At 45.6% G+C, this 23,268-nt stretch overlaps 1 protein-coding gene across 12 annotated transcripts in view; it reads left to right on the forward strand.

The window, feature by feature from the left end:
- Cdc42bpa (CDC42 binding protein kinase alpha) overlaps positions 1-22,460 on the forward strand; it is a 199,608-nt gene extending 177,148 nt beyond the window's left edge. For 9 of the 12 annotated variants that reach the window (XM_090341544.1, XM_090341536.1, XM_090341537.1 and 6 more), the window contains 8 exons: positions 29-622; positions 1,470-1,567; positions 5,072-5,156; positions 6,440-6,563; positions 7,971-8,088; positions 18,744-18,861; positions 22,068-22,225; positions 22,323-22,460. In XM_090341544.1, the coding sequence (XP_090197670.1) occupies positions 29-622; positions 1,470-1,567; positions 5,072-5,156; positions 6,440-6,563; positions 7,971-8,088; positions 18,744-18,861; positions 22,068-22,225; positions 22,323-22,454 (1,427 nt within the window). In that variant the 3' untranslated portion in view covers positions 22,455-22,460. Of the gene's footprint in view, positions 1-28; positions 623-1,469; positions 1,568-5,071; positions 5,157-6,439; positions 6,564-7,970; positions 8,089-13,456; positions 13,643-18,743; positions 18,862-22,067; positions 22,226-22,322 lie in introns of all 12 variants that reach the window. The other 3 variants (XM_090341545.1, XM_090341546.1, XM_090341548.1) reach the window with 1 other exon arrangement.
- Positions 22,461-23,268: the final 808 nt, after the last annotated feature.

Raw genomic sequence — 23,268 nt, forward strand, 5'->3', positions numbered from 1 at the left:
CATTTTGATTTGTTATTTCTATGTATAGAAATTATTAGAGTTGGTGACAATAAGAAGATTCACCAGATTGAACTTATTCCAAGCGAGCAGCTTGTTGCTGTGATCTCAGGACGAAATCGTCACGTGCGGCTCTTTCCTATGTCAGCTCTGGATGGGCGAGAGACAGATTTTTATAAGCTGGCAGAAACAAAAGGGTGTCAGACTATAACTGCTGGCAGAGTGCACCATGGAGCTCTGACATGCCTGTGCGTGGCTATGAAAAGGCAGGTCCTCTGCTATGAACTGTTTCAGAGCAGGACCCGTCACAGAAAATTTAAGGAGCTTCAAGTTCCATACACTGTCCAGTGGATGGCAGTCTTCAGTGAGCAGCTCTGTGTGGGATTCCAGTCAGGATTTCTCAGATACCCTCTGAATGGAGAAGGAGGGCCATGCAGCCTGCTTCACTCAAATGACCACACGCTGTCGTTTCTAACACACCAGCCGATGGATGCCATCTGCGCAGTTGAGATCTCCAGTAAAGAATACCTGCTGTGTTTTAACAGCATTGGGATATACACTGACTGCCAGGGCCGAAGATCCAGACAGCAGGAGCTGATGTGGCCAGCAAATCCTTCCTCTTGTTGTAAGATTCTCTCTTTTTAAAAAAAAAAAAAAATGTCATTATAAAGGTGATATGCAGAGGGAGTCACAGTTATTGGTCAGGTAAAGAGTACTTTTTCTTTTTTAGACAATGTCACCCTTCCTCACTTTCTCCCAGAAGATTCTCCTTTTTATGGATAGCTTTATATTTCTTTGCTCTTTTTTCCTTTTTCCTTCTGTTTCAGCTAAAGGTAGTCTGTTTTGTTTTGTTTTTTGGCCAGTCCTGGGCTTGAACTCAGGACCTGGTGGTGCCATGCCTGAGCTTTTTTTCTCATAGCTAGCATACTACCACTTGAGCCACCACTTCATTTCCAGCTTTGGGTAGTTAGTTGGAGATAAAGGTCTTACTGTCTTTTCCGTCCAGGCTGTATTCAAACTGCAGTCCTCAGATCTCAGCCTCCTGAATGGCTAAGATTACAGGCACAATGCCAGTGTCACCGGCACAAAACCAGCTTTTAAACAACCAGTTACATGATGTACCAATTATTCCTTTATGAATTATGTTCTGTTTTCTGTGTTTTGATTTCTGGGTGTTGGTGGCTCACTCCTATTCTGTCTACTCAGGAGGCTGAGATCTGAGGATCTCAGAGCCAGCCTTGGCAAGAAAGCCCATGAGACTCATCTGAAGTAGAGCTACAGCTCATGCGGTGACGTGTAACCTTAAGCAAAAAGCTCAAGATCAGCACACATAAAAAAAAAAAGAAGAAGTTTGATGTTCTTAGGTGATAAAGTGAGGATCTGGGTGCGATCGCACTCTACAAGACTTTTCAAAGTGCTTTGGTCTCAGTGGTTCACAGTAACCGTCAGGCTGCGCCCCCCTCCCTTCCCAGGTTACAATGCGCCCTATCTCTCAGTGTACAGTGAGAACGCAGTCGATGTCTTTGATGTGAACTCCATGGAATGGATTCAGACTCTGCCTCTCAAAAAGGTAATGTGATGTCAAAGTCTCACTATGCTGGTTGATACTGTTTTTATTGTACACAAACATATATAGTCTGATGTTATGATGATCAGCTGGAATTTAGTGTACAACATAAAATGTCAGTGTCATCTCCTGAGATGTTTTGAGGGAAAACATGATTACTAATAATTATACCTTTTGCACATGGTCATATGCACTGTTGAATCCTGTAGAGACAGATTTTCAGCCCAGGAAACTAATTAGACTTAGAATCATAACTGAATAGGTGTTTCATGATTTAAAAATAGAGGTTTTACATATGCAAGTACACAGTATTTTTCCCTGTTTCTGTGTAGAGAAAAATGTTGCATGTATAGAATTGCTCTTTTGAAAAACTGGAGTGTAATGGCTTCAGTCAGATCCATCTGGTCTGTGAGACCACACACCCTTACTGAGGGGTCATTTACCAGGTTCATGGTTCACAATGCAAGCAGTCTGAAACCATGGCAGCCATGGAAAAAAGCACTCAAATGTAGGTGCACTGTATAAAACCACTGAAGTATGATCTACTTTGTGAGTCTTGGCTGGCTACAGTCATCTTTCTGTTGGGCTCTTCGTGTCATTGTTATAATGTATGTGAGAGACTCAGGATCTTAATGTAACATAGTAAGCTGGTCACTTGTGATCTCACCTCCTTTGCTGAGGCCAGAACATCACCACAGTCACTCATCTACTGCGTCTTCTTTCTATCCACAGCTGTCTCACCCCAGAGAAACTAGCATCCTCTTTATCATCCTGTTGCTTTCCTTGCAATTCACAGGGCCTATATTTGTCAGTATTTCCAAACAATGTTACTTATTTTGGTTTGCTGTTTATTAAAATACTCTAGTGTGCAGCTACGTTCTGCCTTGCTCTGTGCTCCCTTAGTTACTGTAGCTCCATGTGTTGCGTTTCCACTGTTGTCAGCAGCTTGCATGGCGACTGTCCCTGTCTGTTTATCCTCTGATTGATTAGTGTCTCTGAGTCACTTCACAGCTCATAAGCTTGTGACCATTGTCACCTGTGTGCTGGTAGTCCTGTGAAGAGACTTCTCTTTCTTGATAGAGTTTCCTCTTTTTTTGTCTTATTTATTTCTTAACGTTTATTTCTGTTGTAAAGGTAATATACAGAGGGGTTAGGGTTACATGGTGTCATATTTTCCCTAAAGTATCGATGACACCCTATCAAAAACAGAACCATTCCCATCATATCTAGCACATAGTTTTGTGGGAGGCGACAGGGTTGTCTCTTCCATGTATCAGTTTGTGTAGGCCTAGTTACCTGTGTGGCTGGGTATATTTTATATTTCTTCATCATTTATATGTTTTCCTACAAAATGCCTGGCTCCATTCCACCTTTTCGTACGAAATGCCATTTTCTCCATATTTCTTATTAAATGCCTAGTCATATTGTAGGCTCATGTTTTGTAGTGGGTTTGCCTTGTTTTTTCTCCTTGGAGCTCTTTATATAATGTGGATATTAATAGCAGGCAAGGTAAATCTGTGGCATCTCTGTTCATGTTTATGACAGGTTTTCTTGAATAGAAACTGTTAAATTTATTGTAGTTAAAGGTACTTTTCTTGCCAGGAATTTGGCCTAGTGGTAGAACGCTTGCCTAGCATGCACAAAGACCTGGGTTCGATTCCTTAGCACCACATACATAGAAAAAAAGCCGGAAGTGGTGCTGAGGCTCAAGTGGTAGAGCTCTAGCCTTGAAAGTCCAAGGACAGTGCTCAGGCCCTGAGCTCAAGCCCAGGACTGGCAAAAAAAAAAAAAAGTACTTTTCTTGTTCTTTAGTTTTGTCCTTTCTACTATTCTATAAGAAATGTTTCTACGTCACAATCATAAAGATGCAACCTTTATGTTCCTTCAAATTTACTGTGCACTATGCATAAATGTTGTGAAATATATTATTTTGTCCATAATAGAATTGTGCCTATTACATGTTCTATCTTTAATCTGTTTGGAACTGGTTTCCTATATGCTGTGTAAGAGAGGGATTCCACTTTGCTTGTTCATATCTCCAGTTGTTCCCTCATCCTTTACTGGCGCCATTTTCTAGTCTTCTTCATCATCTGTGAGCATGTATTTCATGACAGGAACTCATAAAGCAAATGTATTCATAGCTTCTTAGCATAATTATATGCTCACTAATGACTTTTAAAAGATATGTTTAAGAGTCAGGTGTCAATGGCTCACACCTGTAATCCTAGCTACTCAAGAGGCTAAGATCTGAGGATCACAGTTCAAAGCCAGCCCAGGCAAGAAAGTTCATGAGATTGCAGTTAACTACCAAAAAGACTAGTGACGTGAGCCACTAGTCTTGAGCAAAGAACTCAGAGATAGTGCCCAGACCTGAGTTCAGGGCACATAACCAGCAAACATGCCTACACACGGCACGCACGCACGCACGCACAGATGATTTTAATATAGCCAGGCACTAGTGGCTCACGCCTGTAATCCTAGGTACTCGAGAGGTAGAAGTCTGAGGATCATGCATCATAGCCAGCCCAGACAGGGAGGTCTTTGCAGCTCTATATCTAATTACTCACAAAAACAGAAAGCAAAAAAAGGTGGGAGTGAACGTGTGGCTTAAAATGGTAGAGCAGGGTCAGGAGTTTGGCTTAGTGGTAGAGTGCATGCCTAGCATGTATGCGTGAAGACCCAGGTTCGATTCCTTGATACCACATACATGGAAAAAGTTTGAAGTGGTGTTGTGACTGAAGTGGTAGAGCTCTAGCTTTGAGTTAGCCCAAGGACAGTGTACAGGCCCTGAGTTCAAGTTCCAGGACTGACAGGGAAAAAAAAAAAAACTATTGGGTGAGGAGCATAGCCTAGTGGTAAAGTACTTAATCTGCAATGCACAAAGCCCTGGATTCGATTCCTCAGTACCACATACATAGAAAAAGTTGACAGTGGCACTGTGGCTCAAGTGGCAGAGTGCTAGCCCTGAGCAAAAAGTATCCAAAGGACAGTGCCCAGACCCTGAATTAATCCCCATGACTAGCAAAAAAAAAAAAAAAAAAGTGGTAGAGCACTAGACTTGAGCATAAAAGCTCAGGAATAATGTCTAGACCCTGAGTTCAAGCTCCAGAACTGGCAAGAGAAGGGAAAAAAATATAGTTTTATTGAAATTTGTTTATTTGCCCAGGATATTCTTTCTTTAAAGTGTTATCCTAAGTTTACTTGTTCGTAAGCAAAACTATCATTACTTCTGTTGAGGTTTTTCTGAGAGGACTGTATATTTGTTAGTGGTCGTGGTGGTGATGGTAGTGGTGGTGGTGGGGCTTGAACTCAGGGCCTGGGCTCGATCCTCAGATCTCAGCCTCCATGGTAGCCAGTATTAGCGGTATGACCCATTAGCACCCAGTGTACCACTGCATTTTGAAATAAGACGGTCTTAATATAAGTGTGTGCTTAATAGGCCAGAAGTTTTATAACTTAATTTTAACAGTTTTGTTGAAATACTGCTTTCACTTTTTGTTATTTTAGGTTCGGCCACTGAACAGTGAAGGATCTTTAAATCTATTAGGATTGGAGACAATTAGATTAATATATTTTAAAAATAAGATGGCAGGTAAGAAAATACATTTATAAGATAGCGTCAATGAAAACCCTTAAAATATTAAGTTATGTATCGGGTAGATGTGGTTCTAAAGCAAACTATTTGATTTCAGCATGCCTTTATCTTTCTCGGCGGTACCTTGGCAAGTAGAGAGGCTGTACCTTTGTGCTTCCAAGCCTGTGGAACCTTACCAATATTAGAAACACCGAAACTTGGAATGTGCACCGGGGTTTGGTTGGGGACCTCACGAATCTGTTTCCTGCCTGTGCTGATGTGGAAGGAATCAGAAAAAGGAAATTCCCAGCCATGCCCCAAGCGAGGAAATGGGGAGTGACAATCCAAGGGTGGCCAGCAGTGACCGACCACCTGCTTACGTCCTGCTCATGAAAACTGTAGACTGTCCACACAGCCAGAACAAGCCATATCTCACTTTTAAAGCCCTTCTATACAAAATACAGCTGTTTTCCTGTCATAGCAATGAATGTCTGGTTATGATCTCACATTCTCATCTGCTTTACAAATTCTACCTCTAAGAGAAAAAATAGTGACATTCTTACTGCTCTTCATTTTTGCCATGTGTCCCAGGCTGGCTTAGAACTCACTATTATATAGCCCCTGACTCATGCTCCTTCTTCCTCTGCCTCCCAAGTTTTTTGAGATGTGTATTACCACATCTGACTTTAGGTTGTTTGTTGTTGTTGTTTTAACTAGGATAGGAGTGATAGCATGGGACTTGAACTCTATCTTCAAGTTCTTATTTCAGTTTTCTTCCTCATGGCTGACTCTGTCACTCTGAGCCACACATCCAGTTACAGTGTTTTGCTGGTTAATTGGCGAAAAGTCTCATGGATTTGTCTTCTCTGGCTGGATTCAAACCTTGATTCTCAGATTTCAGCTTTCTCAGTAGCTAATGTTATGGGCACAAGCCACTGGAGCCAATCTGTAATTTTATCTAGCCAGGAAGCTGATATATAAGAATGGAAGTTCAAAACTAACCTGGGCAGTCTATAAAATACTTACCTACAATTAAGCACCAAAAAGCTGGAAGTGGTAGAGCATACCAGCCTGAATGAAACAAACAAACAAAAAAAAACAGAATAAAAATGTATTTTGCCAGCTTTCTGCATGTGTCTTTTTTAGATGTCCTATTGCAAAATCATTGCTCATATACTATGATTATCAATGTATGATTTCAAGAAACCCGAAACACACATGTCCAGTAGTGGCATGGAGTCGAATCTGTAAAAAGCATTTGTGCAGTTTAAGCAGCAGCATTATTCTGTTTTTCCAAACAGAAGGGGATGAACTGGTAGTTCCTGAAACGTCAGACAATAGTCGGAAACAGATGGTCAGGAATATCAACAACAAACGGCGTTACTCCTTCCGCGTCCCTGAGGAGGAGCGGGTGCAGCAGAGGAGGTAGGTCCATCTGAGCTGTGCTCGCTGGCTGGCAGCCATGTGATCAGCTATCTGGTGATAATGTTATAGAAGATGTATCGCTCATCTCTGGTAGCAAAACAACATGGCTGGAGGTGTGGCTTGGTGATAAAGTGCTTCCCTAGCAACTGTGAGGCCCTTGGTTTCCGTCTGTAGTAATGTTGCCTCTCAGTGCCATTTTAGTTCATGTTCTTCAAGTTAAGAGAACACATTGGGTAAAATACCATATGTGGATTTATTTCTATGTGTGTGTGTGTATTAATCTTAATGGAATATGTACCTTTGCTCAATATAAATATAATATCTGTGCATATAGTAAGCTTGTATATGCTTAAGAAATTCAGATTATTCTGTTCCTAAGTAAACAAATGAGTAATAATATTTGCCTACATATAAAAAGTTTCTAAAGTGCTTATCAGTTATTTTAAAAGATACACATAAAAGAGTCAGACTATCTGTAAATAGTGCAGAGATTATTTAGTACCTCCATGCTCACAGGGCATGACCCTGCCATGCACAGTGCCCAAGCCTGGTGATCCTAATTACTTACGAGTGGATATTGGGAGATTGCCGTTCAAGATGAACCCAGTTATGAAAAATCGTTAACAGACTGCATCTCTACCAGTCTGGGTGGAGTGTCTGGGTATAGTGGTGTACACCTGTTATCCCCAGCAACCCAGGGACGTGCAGTAGGAGGGTCACAGGCTAAAGAAATAGTACCTTACCTTGAAAAGAACCAATGCAGAGAGGGTTGGAAGAGTAGCATAGCGTACTTGAAGCCCTGAGTTCAGTCCTTAGTGTCAACAGCAACAAGAACATCAAAAACCTTGACCCTCTTGGGCTAGACTCCAGCACTTGCCTAGGATGCCAGGGTTCTGGGTTGGATCACCAATTCTGGCTGAAACAGTTAAAAAGACTCTCAGCCAGCTGCCAGTGGCCCACACCTATAATCCCAGCTACTCAGGAAGCCAAGATCTGAGGATCGTGGTTTACAGCCAGCCCAGGCAAGAAATTTTGTGAGGCCTTTATGTCCTATTAGCCACCAGAAAAGCTGGAGGTGGAGCTGTGAATCAAGTGGTAGAGCACTAGCCTTGAGTAAAAAATCTAAAGGACAACTCTCAGGCCCTGAGTTCAAAGCCCCGTACTAGGCTGCACACATTAAAAAAAAAAAAAAAAGACTCTCACTTTTCTCATCCCAAGTTGTAAGATGTCTTCATACAAAATTAAAGCCAAAGCATTTCAAGGAATTGAATTATTTGACTATATTCTGTTATTCTAATATTGTCTTTAACATTATTTAACCTATATTTTTATAAAAATAAAGAATATTCAATTTTTTCTTATGTTAACTAGACTGAAAAATGTCTAAACAGGTGTTCTGCCTTACAGGGAGATGCTACGAGATCCAGAAATGAGAAATAAATTAATTTCTAACCCAACTAATTTTAACCACATAGCACACATGGGTCCTGGAGATGGAATACAGATCCTAAAAGACCTGCCCATGGTAAGAGGAAAGAAGAGTGAGTGTGCAGATGAGTGGGTGGGAGAGGGGGAGTAAGTGTGCACACACAGATTTGCAGGCTTCAGTGTATATGTATGTGTGTGCAGACTTCACGGGATATATTAGTTTAATAAGAAAAGATTTCCCTCAGAAGATCACAATGTGCACATAAGATATATGATGGCATACCAGATGAGAAATACTAAATTTAGACTTCCGTCACAAACGTAACAAATGAAGTTCCAGCCCTAGAGATCCTCCCACACCTGCCCCACCTATAGCTGGTTCCCTGTGCCTGAGATATCTCCAAGACCTAAGGGTGGAAGAAATACCAGAACTTGGTTACCAAATCCTTGCAACTTTACCAGTATACATAAATAATTGGCATCTCCTCTCTCCTCACCCCCCACCACCAAAATCCATTTGGTCATCAGTAGCCACACCTCTCAGCTAATCCAGTTAAATCTTTTTTCCATTGGCCATTTGCAAACATGTTTCCTTGTTAATGGACCTTTAGAAGTACAACACAGGAAACTGTTGTGCTTTGGTGGCATGAAATTGTGTCCTCAGACGAGTTATGTTGATATTACGGGCATGTACTGCGTACAGACTCTGCTGGCTCATAATACTTCAGTGTCACATGCTTCCAGCAAAGTGATAAAACAGATGACCTTTTGTTTGTTCAGTAGGGAGAGCAGTTAAGCTTTGCACAAATTTAAAGTTGATTTTATGGCAATTTCTGAATCTTAGCCAAAATCTCTTTCTAAGGAAATCTATCTTAAATTAACCACATTACAAAACTATTGTAAAAGAAGAACCAAGAGAGGGAAAAAAATACATTTAGATGAGCAATTCAATTTACCATAAAAACATATTAAGGGAGCTTCATATTTATTTCCTTGGAAGAAAAATGAAATATTCGTGTACATTTACATACTCGATATTTGTATTAATAATCCCTCCCTTATGAGATAAAATCATTCACAAAAATCACTTCCTTCTTGGAATGAGAATTTTAACTAGTTATGCTAAATAAAGGTTAATAAAGTATACAAGAGCCAGATTAGAGCCAACCTTCAGAACAGAATCAAGTAAGTTTAAGATTGACCATATTAAATATTCAGGCTGTCCTATTGGATTTTAAAGCTATAGTATTTTTTTAGCTTTACCCAGATTGGAAACTCAAATTTCTCCTCATTGTTTGCCCATTCTTAGTGTTTTCTGCATGGCCTCAGAGTGCTTTTCTTTCTTCTCAGAAGTGAAAGTACCAGAATCACATAGCCTAGAGCCTCTGAGTTTCGTTCTTCTCTATGGAAGTGACAGTGTCACACATAAAATATCTTCATAGTTTTTTTTTAATTTAGACAGTTGAAATATGAATTCATATAGCTTACATTTGAAAAATCTTAAACATTTGTAAATAACGCTTTTTGTAAATGACACCTAGATACCATTGTGGAGGATAGAGACACTCAAATGTCAGACACATGGATATCTTGCAGAAGAATACAACAGCAAATGCAAAACTACTTCAATGGTTAACAAAGTTTTAATACATTTATCCTTTACTTTCTTGCCCCATGTTGGAGACGTCGGGGCCTGAACCAGAGGCTCTTTACCACCTGAGCCACACTCCAGCCCTTGATTTTCCATTTGTTTTTGAGTTGAGGTCTTGGTAACTTTGCCCAGGCTGGCCTCAGGCTTGTGACCCTCTTCTTTCCTCCTCCCAGTAGCTGGGAGGCGGGTCAGACAGCACCTGCACAGGAAGGACCATTTCTCATATTGTATTTTCCACCCCTGTAACAAGAATAACGGAAGAATGTTGTAGTAATTCTATAAATTATAATTACAGTATTTTCGTCAAGATGAAATTGTTTCAATATTTTCTATGTTTCTAGCTATGGCATTCTGCCATGAGGGGAAATGTAGTTATACTATTGTTACAAACAAGAACTTTTATAAGAAAGTATTTTTCCTCAGCCCCTCTCTTTTCTCTCACTCTCCTACCACTTGGAAGCACAAGAAATCTGTTTCCCTTCTTCTTTTCACAGCTAAGCAGCACAAGGTTAGACAGCATTTGCGGGTGGTTGATCCCCGGCGGCCCTCTGCCTGCAGGAGGCACCCTGCCTGGCCTTCTTGGCCGGCTTCAGGTCCTAACCAGATTTCCTGGCTGGGAAATCAACCACCACCCTATCCCAAGTCACTGTGTAGCAGTTCCAGTCAGTTTCACTGTCCCTCCTTTCATTCCATTCTTTTCCCCCACCCTGCCCCTCTTTAATTTGGGCTTGAGCTCAGGGCCTAGATGCCGTCCCCTAATTTTTTTTTTGCTGGAGACTGGTTCTCTGACACATAAGGCTCACCTCCACTTCCTGTTATTGTTTTCATACCCTGCAAGTACCATTGCATGTAGTAAAATAGAGAAGACAAACCATTGTGTATATTTTAACATGTTACATCACCTGCATATGTTATGTGTATCAAAGATTTCATGTTTCACAGTTCCTGTTTCCTTTTTTGTTGTTGTTGTTATTGTCACATGCCTTTTCTCATTTCATTGGCACTTACGTTATCTGAGCCTTTTTCCCCCTTGTTATGTCTCTTCTTTTTTTCTTTGCTTTTTGGTCCTGTGGACCAAACCCAAGGCCTCACACTTGCTAGACGAGCATTGAGCCACTGAGCTATTCCTGCTGTGGACAGAGGCTTCTTTTTGCATGTCTACATCCACTTAATCATCTAGCTCATGTTTATTGAACAATTACTCTGGGCTTCTCTAGGCTAGACATTGGGAAACAATATAATGTATATGTCTGAAATAATCTGTGTTGGTATACATGTATATTGAAAAGTTTGTTGGGTTTTTATATGTTCTCAAGAATTTCTGAAATGAAATTTCAAAGTTTGTAAAAAGAAAAGATATATTAAATTTGGTCATATACTTCAGGCTTTCAAGCTGTCATAGGTCTTCTGAGTTCTCATCTGTGCTGACATTTTTTATATCTCACCTTACTGAAATCAGTACTGCTTTCTGGTGAAATACTTATGGGCTTAGCAAGTGTGTTATAAACTACTTTTACAGCTTAATTCTGTTCATTTTGTATCAAATGACCCAGAAATAGCATTGTTTGTCTCTTAAATAATAAGGGCCATAAATCATTTTTTGCCTTCATGTAGCAGATGTGAACCTTTTGTTTGTGCCTTAGCTAAGAGAAAGTCAGCAATTAATATAAGGTGTTGTGTATTTTTTTTTTGAAAAATACACTGAATTTTTTTTTTTTGCCAGTCCTGGGCTTGAGCTCAGGGCCTGAGCACTGTCCTTGGACTTTTCTCAAGGCTAGAGCTTTACCACTTGAGCCTCAGCACCATTTCTGGCTTTTTCTATGTATATGGTACTGAGGAATCGAACCCGGGTCTTCATGCATGCTAGGCAAGCACTCTACCACTAGGCCAAATTCCCAGCCCACACTGAATTTGTTTTAAGTATTTGCTAGTATAAAGGAAAGCAGCCTTTCATCCATCTGAATACAGGAATAGTTTATTGCCTATATATTCATAGAGTAATATATATTTTACCTGCTAAGCTCAGTGATTTGGGGGCTTTAAGAGGTAATTTTACTTGGACTAGAACTGGGAGATGGAGCTAAATGATAGAGCATTTGCCTAGTTTGTGCCTGGCTTGGCCTGGGTTTCATCTTCAGCATGCCCCACAAAATAATAATAATAGTTGGAATATATGTGTGTGTGTGTGTGTGTGTGTGTGTGTGTATATATGTATATATATATAGTCAGTCATAGGGCTTGAACTCTGGGTCTGGGCATTGTTCCTGAGCTCTTTAGCTCAAGGCTAGTGTTCTACCACTTGAGCCACAGCACCATTTCCAGTTTTCTGGTGGTTAATTGGAGATAAGAGTCTCATGACTTTCAAACCTGGGCAGGCTTTGAACCTTGATCTTCAGATCTCAGACTCCTAAGTAGCTAGGATTACGGGTGTGAGTCACCGGTGCCCGGCCAGAATAATTATTAATATATTTATTTTTATTTTCTCGGTGCCAATGCTGGGCCATGAACTCAGGACCTGGAAATTGTCCCTGAGCTTTTTTGCTCAAGGATAACAGTCTGTCACTTGGGCCATAATTTCACTTTTTGGATGCTTAATTGTGAATAAGAGTCTGATGGACTTTGCTGTCTGAGATGGCTTTGAACCACAATTCTTAAAGCTCACCTCCTAAGTAGCTAAGATTACAGGTGTGAGCCACCACACTGGCTTATAATTTTGCTTCATAAAGTATGTGTATTAGTAGAGTTTTATAGAGCTTTTTTTTTTGGTAAAAGACTTTAGAAATTGCTGCTCTAACTCCTCTATGTCTGAATTAAATGTATCTTTTTTTTAGAAGCCTTTGGACATAGACAGATCCTGAGACCTTTTGACAGAGGACATGGCTCAATGGGTGAGCCATGCTGGTTCAGCCACTGTTTCTTCTGACATGTCATTCCACCCAGCCCAGTCCCCAGAATTGAGCGCTCCCCCCCCTCATTCGAGAAGGTGACTGGCCATGAGTAGACTTACAAATATGCAGAAGTAGTGGTTTGGTTTGAGTCCTTAGCTTCTAAGATTTTTTTTCTATAGCTTTGGTTTTACATTATTTCACTTGAAACACACACACACACACCCTTAGGGGAAGGCTTTTTCTCATATTAAAAACAGCCTTGTTAGGGCTAGGAGTTTGGCCTAATGGTAGAATGCTTGCCTAGCATGCACGAAGACCCGGGTTCGATTCCTCGGTATCACATACATAGAAGAAAAAAGCCAGAAGTGATACTGAGGCTCAAGTGGTAGAGCTCTGAGAAAGTGGTAGGGCTTTGAGAAAGCCAAGGACAGCGCTCAGGCCCCGAACCCAAGCCCAGGACTGGCAAAAAATAAAATAAAAGCAAAAAACCAGCCTTGTTGCTTGCTGTTGTGTGTGTATGTGATGGAATTGAGACTGGGGCTTGCAGGTAAGCCTGGGATGGGTTCCTGTCATGACGCTGCCCCAGCCTCGGGGATGGAGTGGCTCCTGCTGCTTCTTGCTTTTTCTTTCTTTCTGTTCTAGGTAGATTTTTGCTATGTTTTGATTGCTTCATGTAAGAAAATATTGAACCCAAGTGCTGGAAGTCTACATCTCTGCAAGTCTAGTTTCTACTTATTTATAGTAGTAGAGGCCTTTCATTGACAAGAAGAGAATAAAATGTAACTTTCTAAGCCTAACAGCGTTTCACTACAATTCAGTCCTGATGAAGGCTTGAGCTGTTGTGTGTGCACGCTGTCTGAGTGTCATGTGTGGAGACCATTTCCAGCACCTCATGTCTCTCTCTCTCCTCTCTGTTGTTTCAATAGCCAGGCTTCTCTCATCCATCCCCTCATCATCACTCCGGTCTGATCTCCTCTCCGATCAACTTTGAGCACATCTATCACATGACTGTAAATTCTGCTGAAAAATTTCTCTCTCCTGATTCCATAAACCCCGAGCATTCCCCGTCTCTGCGCTTTGTCCCTGGTACACCAAGCTTTATGGCTCTGAGGGTATGAACATCGTGCTGAGTCAGGGGTTCACGTTCACTAATGGTACATAGAGCTCCTCTTGCCTGGCCTAACCCAAACCCACTGAGGCCCCCTTGCTCCATGTCTGCCAGCTGTCATTCTTTTTCCCTTTCTCTGTTTACTTCCCTCTTCTTGCTCTATTTCGGGGAAAAACATGTAAAGCCAGGCAGCGGTGGCTCACACCTGCAATCCTAGCTACTCAGGAGGCTGAGATCTGAGGATCACAGTTCAAAGCCAGCTCAGGCAGAAAAGTCCATGAGACTCTCATCTCCAATTAACCACCAGAAAACTGGAAGTGGTGCTGTGGCGCAAGGGGTAGAGCACTAACCTTGAGCCTTAGAGCTTAGGGACAGCACCCAGGCCCAGAGTTCAAGTCCCACAACCGACAAAAAGAAAAGAAAAAAAATGGATGAATAAGGAGGATTTTAGTTTTTGTTTTTGAAGCAAGAGGTTTTTGAAGTTTAACTGTGTTTGATAAAGTTTTCTTGTGACATTTTCTGTTACAAATATCATCATTAAAAAAAATAGCCCTAAATGGAGTTTTATCCTTTTAAAACAAATAGAAAAAAAAAGTTTCCTAAATTTCTGAATCCTTAGTAACTCATTTCCCTATAACCAGTTCAATTCAGAGAAACTTAGATGTAATGAAGATAATGTTTGTATCCATAGATGTACCTTTTATAAAAATAACCTTTTAAAAAAGCTCTAAAGTCAAAGTAAAGTTAACGGTAGTATAAGTGGATAGCAGAATCCAAAAAGGGGTGGCTCTGCCGACTGGCATGTCCTTCCAACTAGTATACACGATGAGGGAAGCGAGTCGGGGACGTGAAAAACCTGAAAGGAAGCCACGTGCCACCAGAAAACAGCCTCCCGCCTGCCCCTGTCCTGGGTCTTCCTTTACCAGTGCCTTTGCATTCAGATAGAAAGTGGTTATTAACAAGATGGCCATGTTTTTACCAAGTATTGTATGCCTATACTGATGTCCAGGGAAGTTACTTTCCCTAATAATAAAAGTTTTGGATTGTATTCTACAAACTTACTTCCCATAGCAGAAAAAATAGTAATATCGTTTCTTAAAATTTGCCTATAGTAGCAATTTCCCAATAAGGAAACTAGCTGTGGAGTCTTTTGGGGTAGCAGTAGTGGAGTTTGAACCCAAGATTTTATGAAGCAAGAACTCTACTACTTGAGGCTGTCCTTCGGCCCTTATTACTCCAGCTGTGTTGAGATAGGGGCTCACTTCCCCCTAACTCACATGGATCACACAGTCCTCCTGTTTACCCTTCTTGGTATATCTGGGCTGTAGGCACAGGCCGCCATGTCCAGCTTTTTCTGCTGAGGTAGGGTCTCAGACATTTTGCCTAGTCTGGCCTCAAACTGTTCTCTTCCAATCTCAGCCTCTCAAGTAGCTGGAATTATAGGCATGATCCATTAAGCTCATTTTTGACTGTACAAGAGTAATGTAAGTTATGTCTTAAGTGTTATCTGGGTCATCTAGGTGTCTTCGCTGACAGAGTTGATCATGACAATGCCAGATGCTGTGATCCTAAATACTCAAGAGTCTGAGATCCAAGACTCAATGTTCAAAGCTGGCCCTGGAAGAAGTCTATAAGACTCTTACCTCCCTTAACTAGCAAAAATAAAACAGATTGAGGCGTGGTTCAAATGATGGAGCACCAACTAGGATTAAAAAGTCAAATGAGAGCATAAAGGCCATGAGAACCAGCAAAAAAAAAAAAAAGTGATAAAAAGCTAGTTTTAGAACTGATTTTTCCGAGTTGTTAAGTTAATTAGGCATTCATGTTAAAGGGAATACTAACAGTGGGGATTCCCTAACCTACACATTAGCTATGAGCAGATCAGTGCCAGCAGTATAACCAGAAAAACAAAGACTTTTGTTTCCTGTAAGATTATAATGAGGCTTATATAATGTTAATTGGTGAAGTGATACGTTTTCTAGAAAACCAGGTCCTAAGACCTGACCTCAGAGCCTGGCATTGATCCTAAGCTCGTTTTGGTTTGGGTTTGGGTTTTGGTTTTGGTTTTGGTTTTGGTTTTTTGTGGGTCATGGGGCTTGACCTCTGGGCCTGGGCGCTGCCCCTGAGCTCTTCAGCTCAAGGTTACCGCCGTACCCTAGAGCCACAACCCCACTTCCCATTTTCTGGTGATTAATTGGAGATAAGAATCTCACATTCTTTAGTGCCCAGGCTGGCTTTGAACCTCAGTCCTCAGATCTCACCCTCTTGGGTAGCTAGGATGACAGGCGTGAGCCACCGTGTCCAGCGATACTGAGCTTTCTTTGAACAAAAATAGTGCTCCACTTGACCCACGGCTCCATGGCTTCTGGCTTTTTGCTGGTTAACTGGAGAAAAGGATCTCAGACTTTCCTGCTCACGTTGGCCTTGAACCAAGATTCTCAGATCTCAACTCCTGAGTAGCTAGGATTACAGGTGTGAACAGCCAGTGCCTGACTACAAAGTATTTTTGTGTATCGTTTTTATTATTTTAATGTTCAGGAATAACTGATTGGCATAGCTTTACTATTTATTCTAGGGTAGGCTTATTTACAAAAAAAAAATCTTAAGATTATAGAATAAGTGGGGCACAGTGACTCTTGCCTGTCATCCTGGCTACTCAGGAGGCTGAGACCTGAGGATCATAGTTCAGAGCCAGGCTGGGCACTGAAGACTGTGAGACTCTTATCTCCAATTAATCCGTAGAAAACAGGAAAGGAGTCTGTGACTCAGAGGTAGGGTGGTAGCCTTGAGCTGAAGAGCTCAGGGACTGTGCCCAGGCCCGGAGTTCAAGCCCCTCAACCAAAAACAACAACAACAAAAGATTATAGAACAAAAAGCAGCACCATAGACTTAAAACAGATAGTCCTGCCTGTTTTGAGCTTTTTTTGGCCGCATGGTACCGTGTTTCTTATATCTTCTGTGTGTAAATGTTGAATTGCTAGCACTGACTGCTTCTGTTCAGTTTTGCTTATTTTCTTGGGGAAAAAAGAAAGTCAAGCTTTTGCTTTAAACCGATAACTCATTACGAATTACATGGACTTTGCCAGTTCAGCGTAGCACAGAACGCAGGGCCAGTGACAGCTTCTGGAATGTGCCACGTGGCTTTTCGGTGGCTACTCTTCCCACTGTCCTCTACTAGCCCTGGCACCGCCCTCACTGAGGGCCACACAAGGAAGACGCTGTGTAGCCACTCTACACCTTCTTACTGCTTCTGTTGGACTTCAAAAGCCTTAAGGATTCTGCTCACATCATTATTCCCCCATTCCACCAATTAACGTTGAATGAGCCTCATTAGAATCTGACAGGAAACAAAAGACATTCGTCTTTGTTCAGTGTCCCATGGGAATCAGATTATTTCAGGAATTGCTACAATTGTGTTCACTCCAAGGAGATGTTCTGCTCAGGTGATGCAAGTTAAATGCTACCCATCCCCATAATTATTTGTATAGGATCATAATTTGAAGTTTTTGAATTACATTGTCAGCTGAGTAATGCTAGTTCTTGAAGCAGAAAGTGGAGATTTCAGATCTAACCCATTCATTTATTCCGCAGATAGCTGCAGGTACTAGAGTCTATTGTGGTCTTGACTGCAGTTGGTAGAAAAGTTAACAAGGTCAGGGCTCGTGTAGCTTAGACAAAATAAAGAGAAATGTCAGTGGCGTGGAGCCATCCATGAGCCATGAGCTGCATAAACACCCAGTGCGCGCAGGACCATCGTCCTGCAACAGCCAAGGTCCCAGGGGTTGAGTGTGGGGGCACTGCCTCCCAGCGGTGCTCTCCGGGTACAGACGTGAGATAAACATTGACAAATGAGAACCCCAAACAAATCCAAGTCATACCAAAAATAAATGGTACAGGTGTGAACCCCAGCAGGTCACAGATCTACAGCTGGGAGCCAGTAGTGAGCAGACAGTAGTGACGTACTGCTTTTTTCTTCTTCTTGGTGCCAGTGCTGGGGCTTTTTGATAAAGGCAAAAAAAAAAGGCCATCTCTCCACCACGTGGCTTTGGTGGTTCATTGGGGATTCTGAAGGACCTGTGAGCCTTGGCTGGCTTCAACTAGGCTGCCCAGATCGCAGCCTCCTGAGTGTACGCTGCCAGCTCCGGCATTCTGTTGCATTTTTCAAAAAAGCATGATACAGAAAAAACCTTTGAAAGAAAAGATGAATGGGAGATACCATATTATTCCAAGTGTACAAGAGACCTGGCCTCTGCTGTGGTCTCCACATTAGCCTGCAGTCACAGTGGATTCCCCAGCCGCCTTGCCTCAGTACAGGGGTCCTGGCGTGGGGAGCGGGAAGGCGCCCTCACGAGTGGAGTCATTGTGGGAGAAGCAGTGCGCAAGCTTGGAATACTTAGTTTTTCTTAGCATATGAACCCTTGCGCTGGACCCAGACTTCGCCTCTGTAGTCGTTCCCACGGTGCTCCTGAGGCCCCCAAGAAGCAGGCAGTGAGTGGCACACTCTGCCAGGCAGCTGGGTCAGCAGTGCACCCCGCTCCACCCCAGCCTCTGCTCCCCACCTCTCCTGAGCAGCCACTGCGGGAGAGGGGAGGCCCTGGGGACAGTCCAGTACTCTGCCTCTGTGTGACTGAGGGGACCCGGTAAGGAGCAGACACAGGCCCAAATGGAGATTATATGGGGTGAAATAATGTGAGAAAGTGCCCACTGTGGCTGAGAACTTGCAGCAGTCCCTTGGGGAGAGGGGCCACCCACGAGGCCTTCACACTCGCACTCCTCCCCAGGCCAGAGCCCCTTCCCGCCGCTGGCTCCAGGCATGGTGGGGCACTGGTTTAATTGGCTTTTCTCCAAATGTCTAGTAAAAGTGTTCACTATCTGCAGATGTCCATGTAATTCTTCACCTGTAACCATGTGACGTGTACTGACCTTTGATTGGTGATGCTCACAACCCGGTGACCCTTATGACCTGTGTGAGCAGGCGACACCACGCCATGCCTGCTGTTCCTTACCTCTGCCGTTCTGCTCGGGATTATTAACATGATGAGTACGTAACCAGGGTGAGAAGTAGCCGCCTCTGCACAAAACCTGTTTCTTCCTGCTGTTTTCAGAACCCTCGTCCTCAGGAAGGCCGGACAGTCTTCAGCGGCTCCGTCAGTATTCCGTCCATCACCGCATCCCGCCCTGAGCCAGGCCGCTCCATGAGTGCCAGCAGTGGCCTGTCCTCTCGTAAGTGCCGGGCCTGCCCTGCCAGTCCTGCAGCGGCGCCACTCGCTTGCACATGTCCAGGATGCTCTCGAGTGCCTCACCACCCTGCTGGGTGACACCCAGTGGTGCAGGTGCCGTGATCAGAGGGCAGCAGTGGTCTCTGCAGGGTTGTGGGCCCCCTGGCGACAGACCGACAGACATAGCCATGACATGTAGCTGCCAGCGTGGACCCCTGCATGGGGGGAAGCAGTGGCACCAGCCAGCCAGGCGGAAGTGTGTTTGGTGGCTGATGGGACAAACGTGAGGAGAGAGGACGCTAGGCAAGAACGAATCCACAGAGCTTGGAGATGAAGCAGGAAATGATCAAAATGCAGTAAGAACTTCAGGAAAGACCTTTACGCAGTCTGTGTTTGTAGTGATTTCAGACAGGCGGTGATGGCAGCCGTGTCCAGGTGACAGGCACTTTGAGTGGTCCTGGAGAGTCAGAGCTGCTGGGCATGTGGCAGGCAGGCAGAAAAGGAGAGGAGAGTGAGAGGGGATGGGTCCTGACACCACAAACAAGAAGCAGTGCCGAGCCAGCCGTGAGAGGCAGGGAGGGGGCACTGTACCCGCGCGTGCTAAGCGCCAGGCCTCATGCCTGCATCCAGGCAGCTCCCAGCATTTATTAGAGGACTCTGCTTCCACTCTGTCCTGACCTGCAGCACCTTGCTTCTGTAATTTTGTTCAGAGCCCTGTGCCAGGGAACAACAGGAAAAATGACATTCCATGATGGACCAAAGTCCAGCTGCCGCACAGAAGCAGCGTTCCAGTAGGGAGGAAGGGAGCCTGCTCACCTAAAGAGCCGTGCTTCTGCGCAGAGGTGCGCATGTGAATGGCTGTGCCAGGCCCAGGGTGTGCAGCCAGCTGGCCTCTGCTGCTCTGCCCAGCAGCTCCTGGGGTGACACAGTGGCTGTGGCCTCTGAGTCAGGGGATGACTCCTGGTGTAGGGCTCGCCCTCCTTTCTCAGCCATGCTTTCCCTGCAGCAGGATGCTGCTCAGAGACCAGCACTGACCACGACTCCGCCAGGACCCTGTGAAACCGTTCTTCACTCCCACGCTCTGGAGAACAACAGTTCACTAAAGGGAACGTTGCATTTGAGTCTCTCAGCAGAAAGCCCGCTCCCCTGTTCTGGAGTGGTGGGTGGGTTGTCCTGGCCTTGCCATAGCTGAGCCCACGTAGCGCTGTTATGCGCTGACCCTGTAAAATCAGAATTGTTGCTTCCTGTGTAGACAATCACCCTGCAGTTTAGCAGCTTAAGAAGTCACCCTCTTTTCCCCCAGCTCTTGGGGTCAGGGTCTGCCCCTTTCTGGGTGGAGCTTCCCTGGTCCTGACATGGCAGGCTCCCATCCCAGTGGCCTGCAGCCTCTGGTCCTCAGCACCAGGGGTCTTTCTGTCCATTGCCAAGTTCCACCTTGCACCCGCTTCCCCCAAAGCAAGTGTTCTGCGGGGAGGGGGGGGCAGAGCAGAGGCAGCAGGAGCACACAGGACCTACAGCAGGGACAGCTTCAGAGTAAGGTGTCTCAATGACGGTCGTCGATCTCAGAGCACCTTTACCCCTCACTTAGGAGAGGGCAGACCACAGAGACGGGGCAGGGTAGCAGGGCTGGCTGTCAGGGTCAACAGAGAGCCTGCAGAGAGTCATTGTGGTCCCCCTGGCACCACCCTGTGCTTACCAGCCAACACTCCTGTTCGTGGAGTGCAGTGGCCACTGTGGAGGCTCCTGGATGGGGGTTGAGGCTGGCAGGGTCAGAGAGGAGAAAGCAGTACCACTCACTGCACCATTGCTTACAGCAGTGCCGCCTTCCCTAGAACGCATGGGGTTTTATTTTGTGTGTGCACCGATCCTGGGGCTTGAACTCAGGCTCTGGACCCTTACGTTTAGTTTCTTTTGCTCCTTTTGCTCTTTCGCTCTATGCCACAGCTCCTGTTTCCAGCCTGTTGGTGTTTTTAATTGGAGATAAAAGAGTATTGCGTACTTTTCCTGCCCAGGCTGGCTTCAAACCAAGATCCTCAGATCGCCGTCTCCTGAGTAGTTAGAATTACTGGTGTGAGCCACCAGCTTCAGATGGGTGGGTTATTTGTGGGCAAATACATTTTTGCAAGTAATTTGCCCCTCACTAGGCTGCATTCCTGGGAAGGTCTGGGACAGCGCTGCAAACATATCCGCACTGTGCAGAAGTCATGCCGCGGGAACTGGGGGTCCAGGCAGGCTGCCATTCCACTCACAGCCCCAGGGCCTCCTGACAGAGTCCCCGAGGGTGTCTGCTGCCTAGGGTCCCTTCCAGCGGCAGCTCTGTAGGAGCCAGCCATCGTCCACTCTGCGCCTTCTGCAGTGTGCCCCTCGGCCCCTCCCAGCCCTGCCCCACGCCTGGCACCACCACGCTGCACACCCGGAAAGCCAAGAGCAGCCCCTGGCTGCTAACCAGAGCCCAGAGCCTTTCTTTGGAAGGAAAGCTTTGAGTGTTTACAAGGAGAAAAAGCACACATCAGTGAGGGGACCTGAGTGTGAGCTGTGCACAGCCCGGGGTGGCACTTCACCTGGATCCAGTGAGAGGAGAAGGGAGGGGAAGGGGCGGCGCTCCTGGGCCTGCGCAGAGCCGGGCTGCGAGCGAGATGGTTTTTTGCTAACAGGTGTTTTTCCCTGTGGGGTGTTCGTTCTGTTCTGGTGCTGGTCTTGGGATCTGAACTCAGGGCCTGGGCATTGTCCCTAGCGCTCTACTATTTGAGTCACAGCGCCGCTTCTGGCTTTTTGTCTTGAATTGGAGATAAAGGTCTCTCTTTCCTACCTGGGCTGGCTTTGAACCGAGGTCCTCAGCCCCCTGAGTGGTGAAGGAGCACGAGTGTGAGCCACTGTGCCCAGCAGATCTTCTGGCTTTTTTATGAGAATTGTGCAGGGAGTGCTGACCCCACCTGAGAGCCTGTCCACGGCTCCAGTGTTGGTCCTCCGAGAGGGAGCCTGGCCCAGCCAGTGCGCTGAGGACAAGGAGCCGTGCCAAGGTGGTAGTGGCTCAGCCTCGGGGACTCTGGGTGTCCACCATGCCTGAGTGACAGGAAGCCACCAGGCTGTGGCTTCAGATTGCCTCCAGCTGAGGCTGTGCCGTGGGCGCAGCCAGCAGTGGGGAGGTGATGGGCGCTGAGGGCCTCGCGTGCCTCGTTCTCGAGGCTAACGCCTCCCTGGTGTCTGCAGGCTCCTCCTCGCAGAACGGCAGCGCCTTGAAGCGGGAGTTGTCGGGGGGAAGCTACAGCGCCAAGAGGCAGCCCTTGCCCTCTCCATCGGAGGGCTCGCTCTCCTCGGGGGGCATGGACCAAGGAAGCGACACCCCAGCAAGGGACTACGACGGAGAGGTGAGTGCAGGGGTGGGGTGTCACGGCCTGACACTTGGGATGCAGAGGCCCTCAGGACCCTCGCCTCCTCTCACTGGGCTCTGCTCTGGGCTTGCAGGACTCGGATTCCCCGAGGCATTCCACAGCTTCCAACAGCTCCAACCTGAGCAGCCCCCCGAGCCCCGCGTCCCCCCGAAAGACCAAGAGCCTCTCTCTGGAGAGTACAGACCGCGGGGGCTGGGACCCCTGATCCGCCCCCCCCCCGCCGCCTCTCCTCCGCGGAAAGGACTGAAGGAAGGGGCAGCACCCCCACTGCCCCGCCAGGCCCCGGCCGGCACAGCAGTCTGGATGGCGTGGGGACCCTTCCCCTCCCTCACGGCGGCTCGCTGCACAGACAGGAGTACCGGCCTCGCCATGGCGCCTCGCCAACGAAAACTGCATATTTTACTACAGTACAGAGTCTAAACACACAAACGTAGACGTTAAATACTGAATGTACATAGTCAGAGAAGCATCGTGCATTTGATGAGCGATGGATGCGTATATGAGAGAGAGAGCCTTTAATTTAAAGAAGTGTGTTTCTCGTCGTTCTCAGCCACGTCACATACAGGGTAGAAAGGCCTCGCGTGGCATGTGTAGGGAGAGGGCAGGAAGTGGACAGGCCCATCTGCCCCTCCCTCCCCACTGCCCTCCCCACCACCCTCCCCTCCCCACCACCTAGCTTCTAGCCGTAGAGCTTGCACCTTCTCCCCACTGGTGTCTGCGTGCCCTGTGCAGGTGACTGGAGCCCCAGCTCGGGCGTGCCAGGCGCCGCTGCGGGGCGGGCGCAGAAGTGCCCTCCAGATATTAAATAGATACCTTCCACTGGCTGCCCGGGGACGGGAGCCCGGCAGCCGAGAGTCCACTCCAGATCCTTCACAACCTCACAAGCAAAGGCCTGCCCTTCTTCCACATGCTTCTTCCCCTTCGCCTCAGGGCGGCAAGCTGGGACCAGATTCTATGGCCCCGCTGCTGCCTTTGCCCAGAGGGGAGACAAGACCAGGACTTAGGTCTGCGCGGCCATT

The sequence above is a fragment of the Megascapheus bottae genome, chromosome 10 (assembly GCF_031878675.1).
Source record: "Megascapheus bottae isolate mThoBot1 chromosome 10, mThoBot2.hap1, whole genome shotgun sequence".
In the NCBI taxonomy this organism is placed as follows: Eukaryota; Metazoa; Chordata; class Mammalia; order Rodentia; family Geomyidae; genus Megascapheus; species Megascapheus bottae.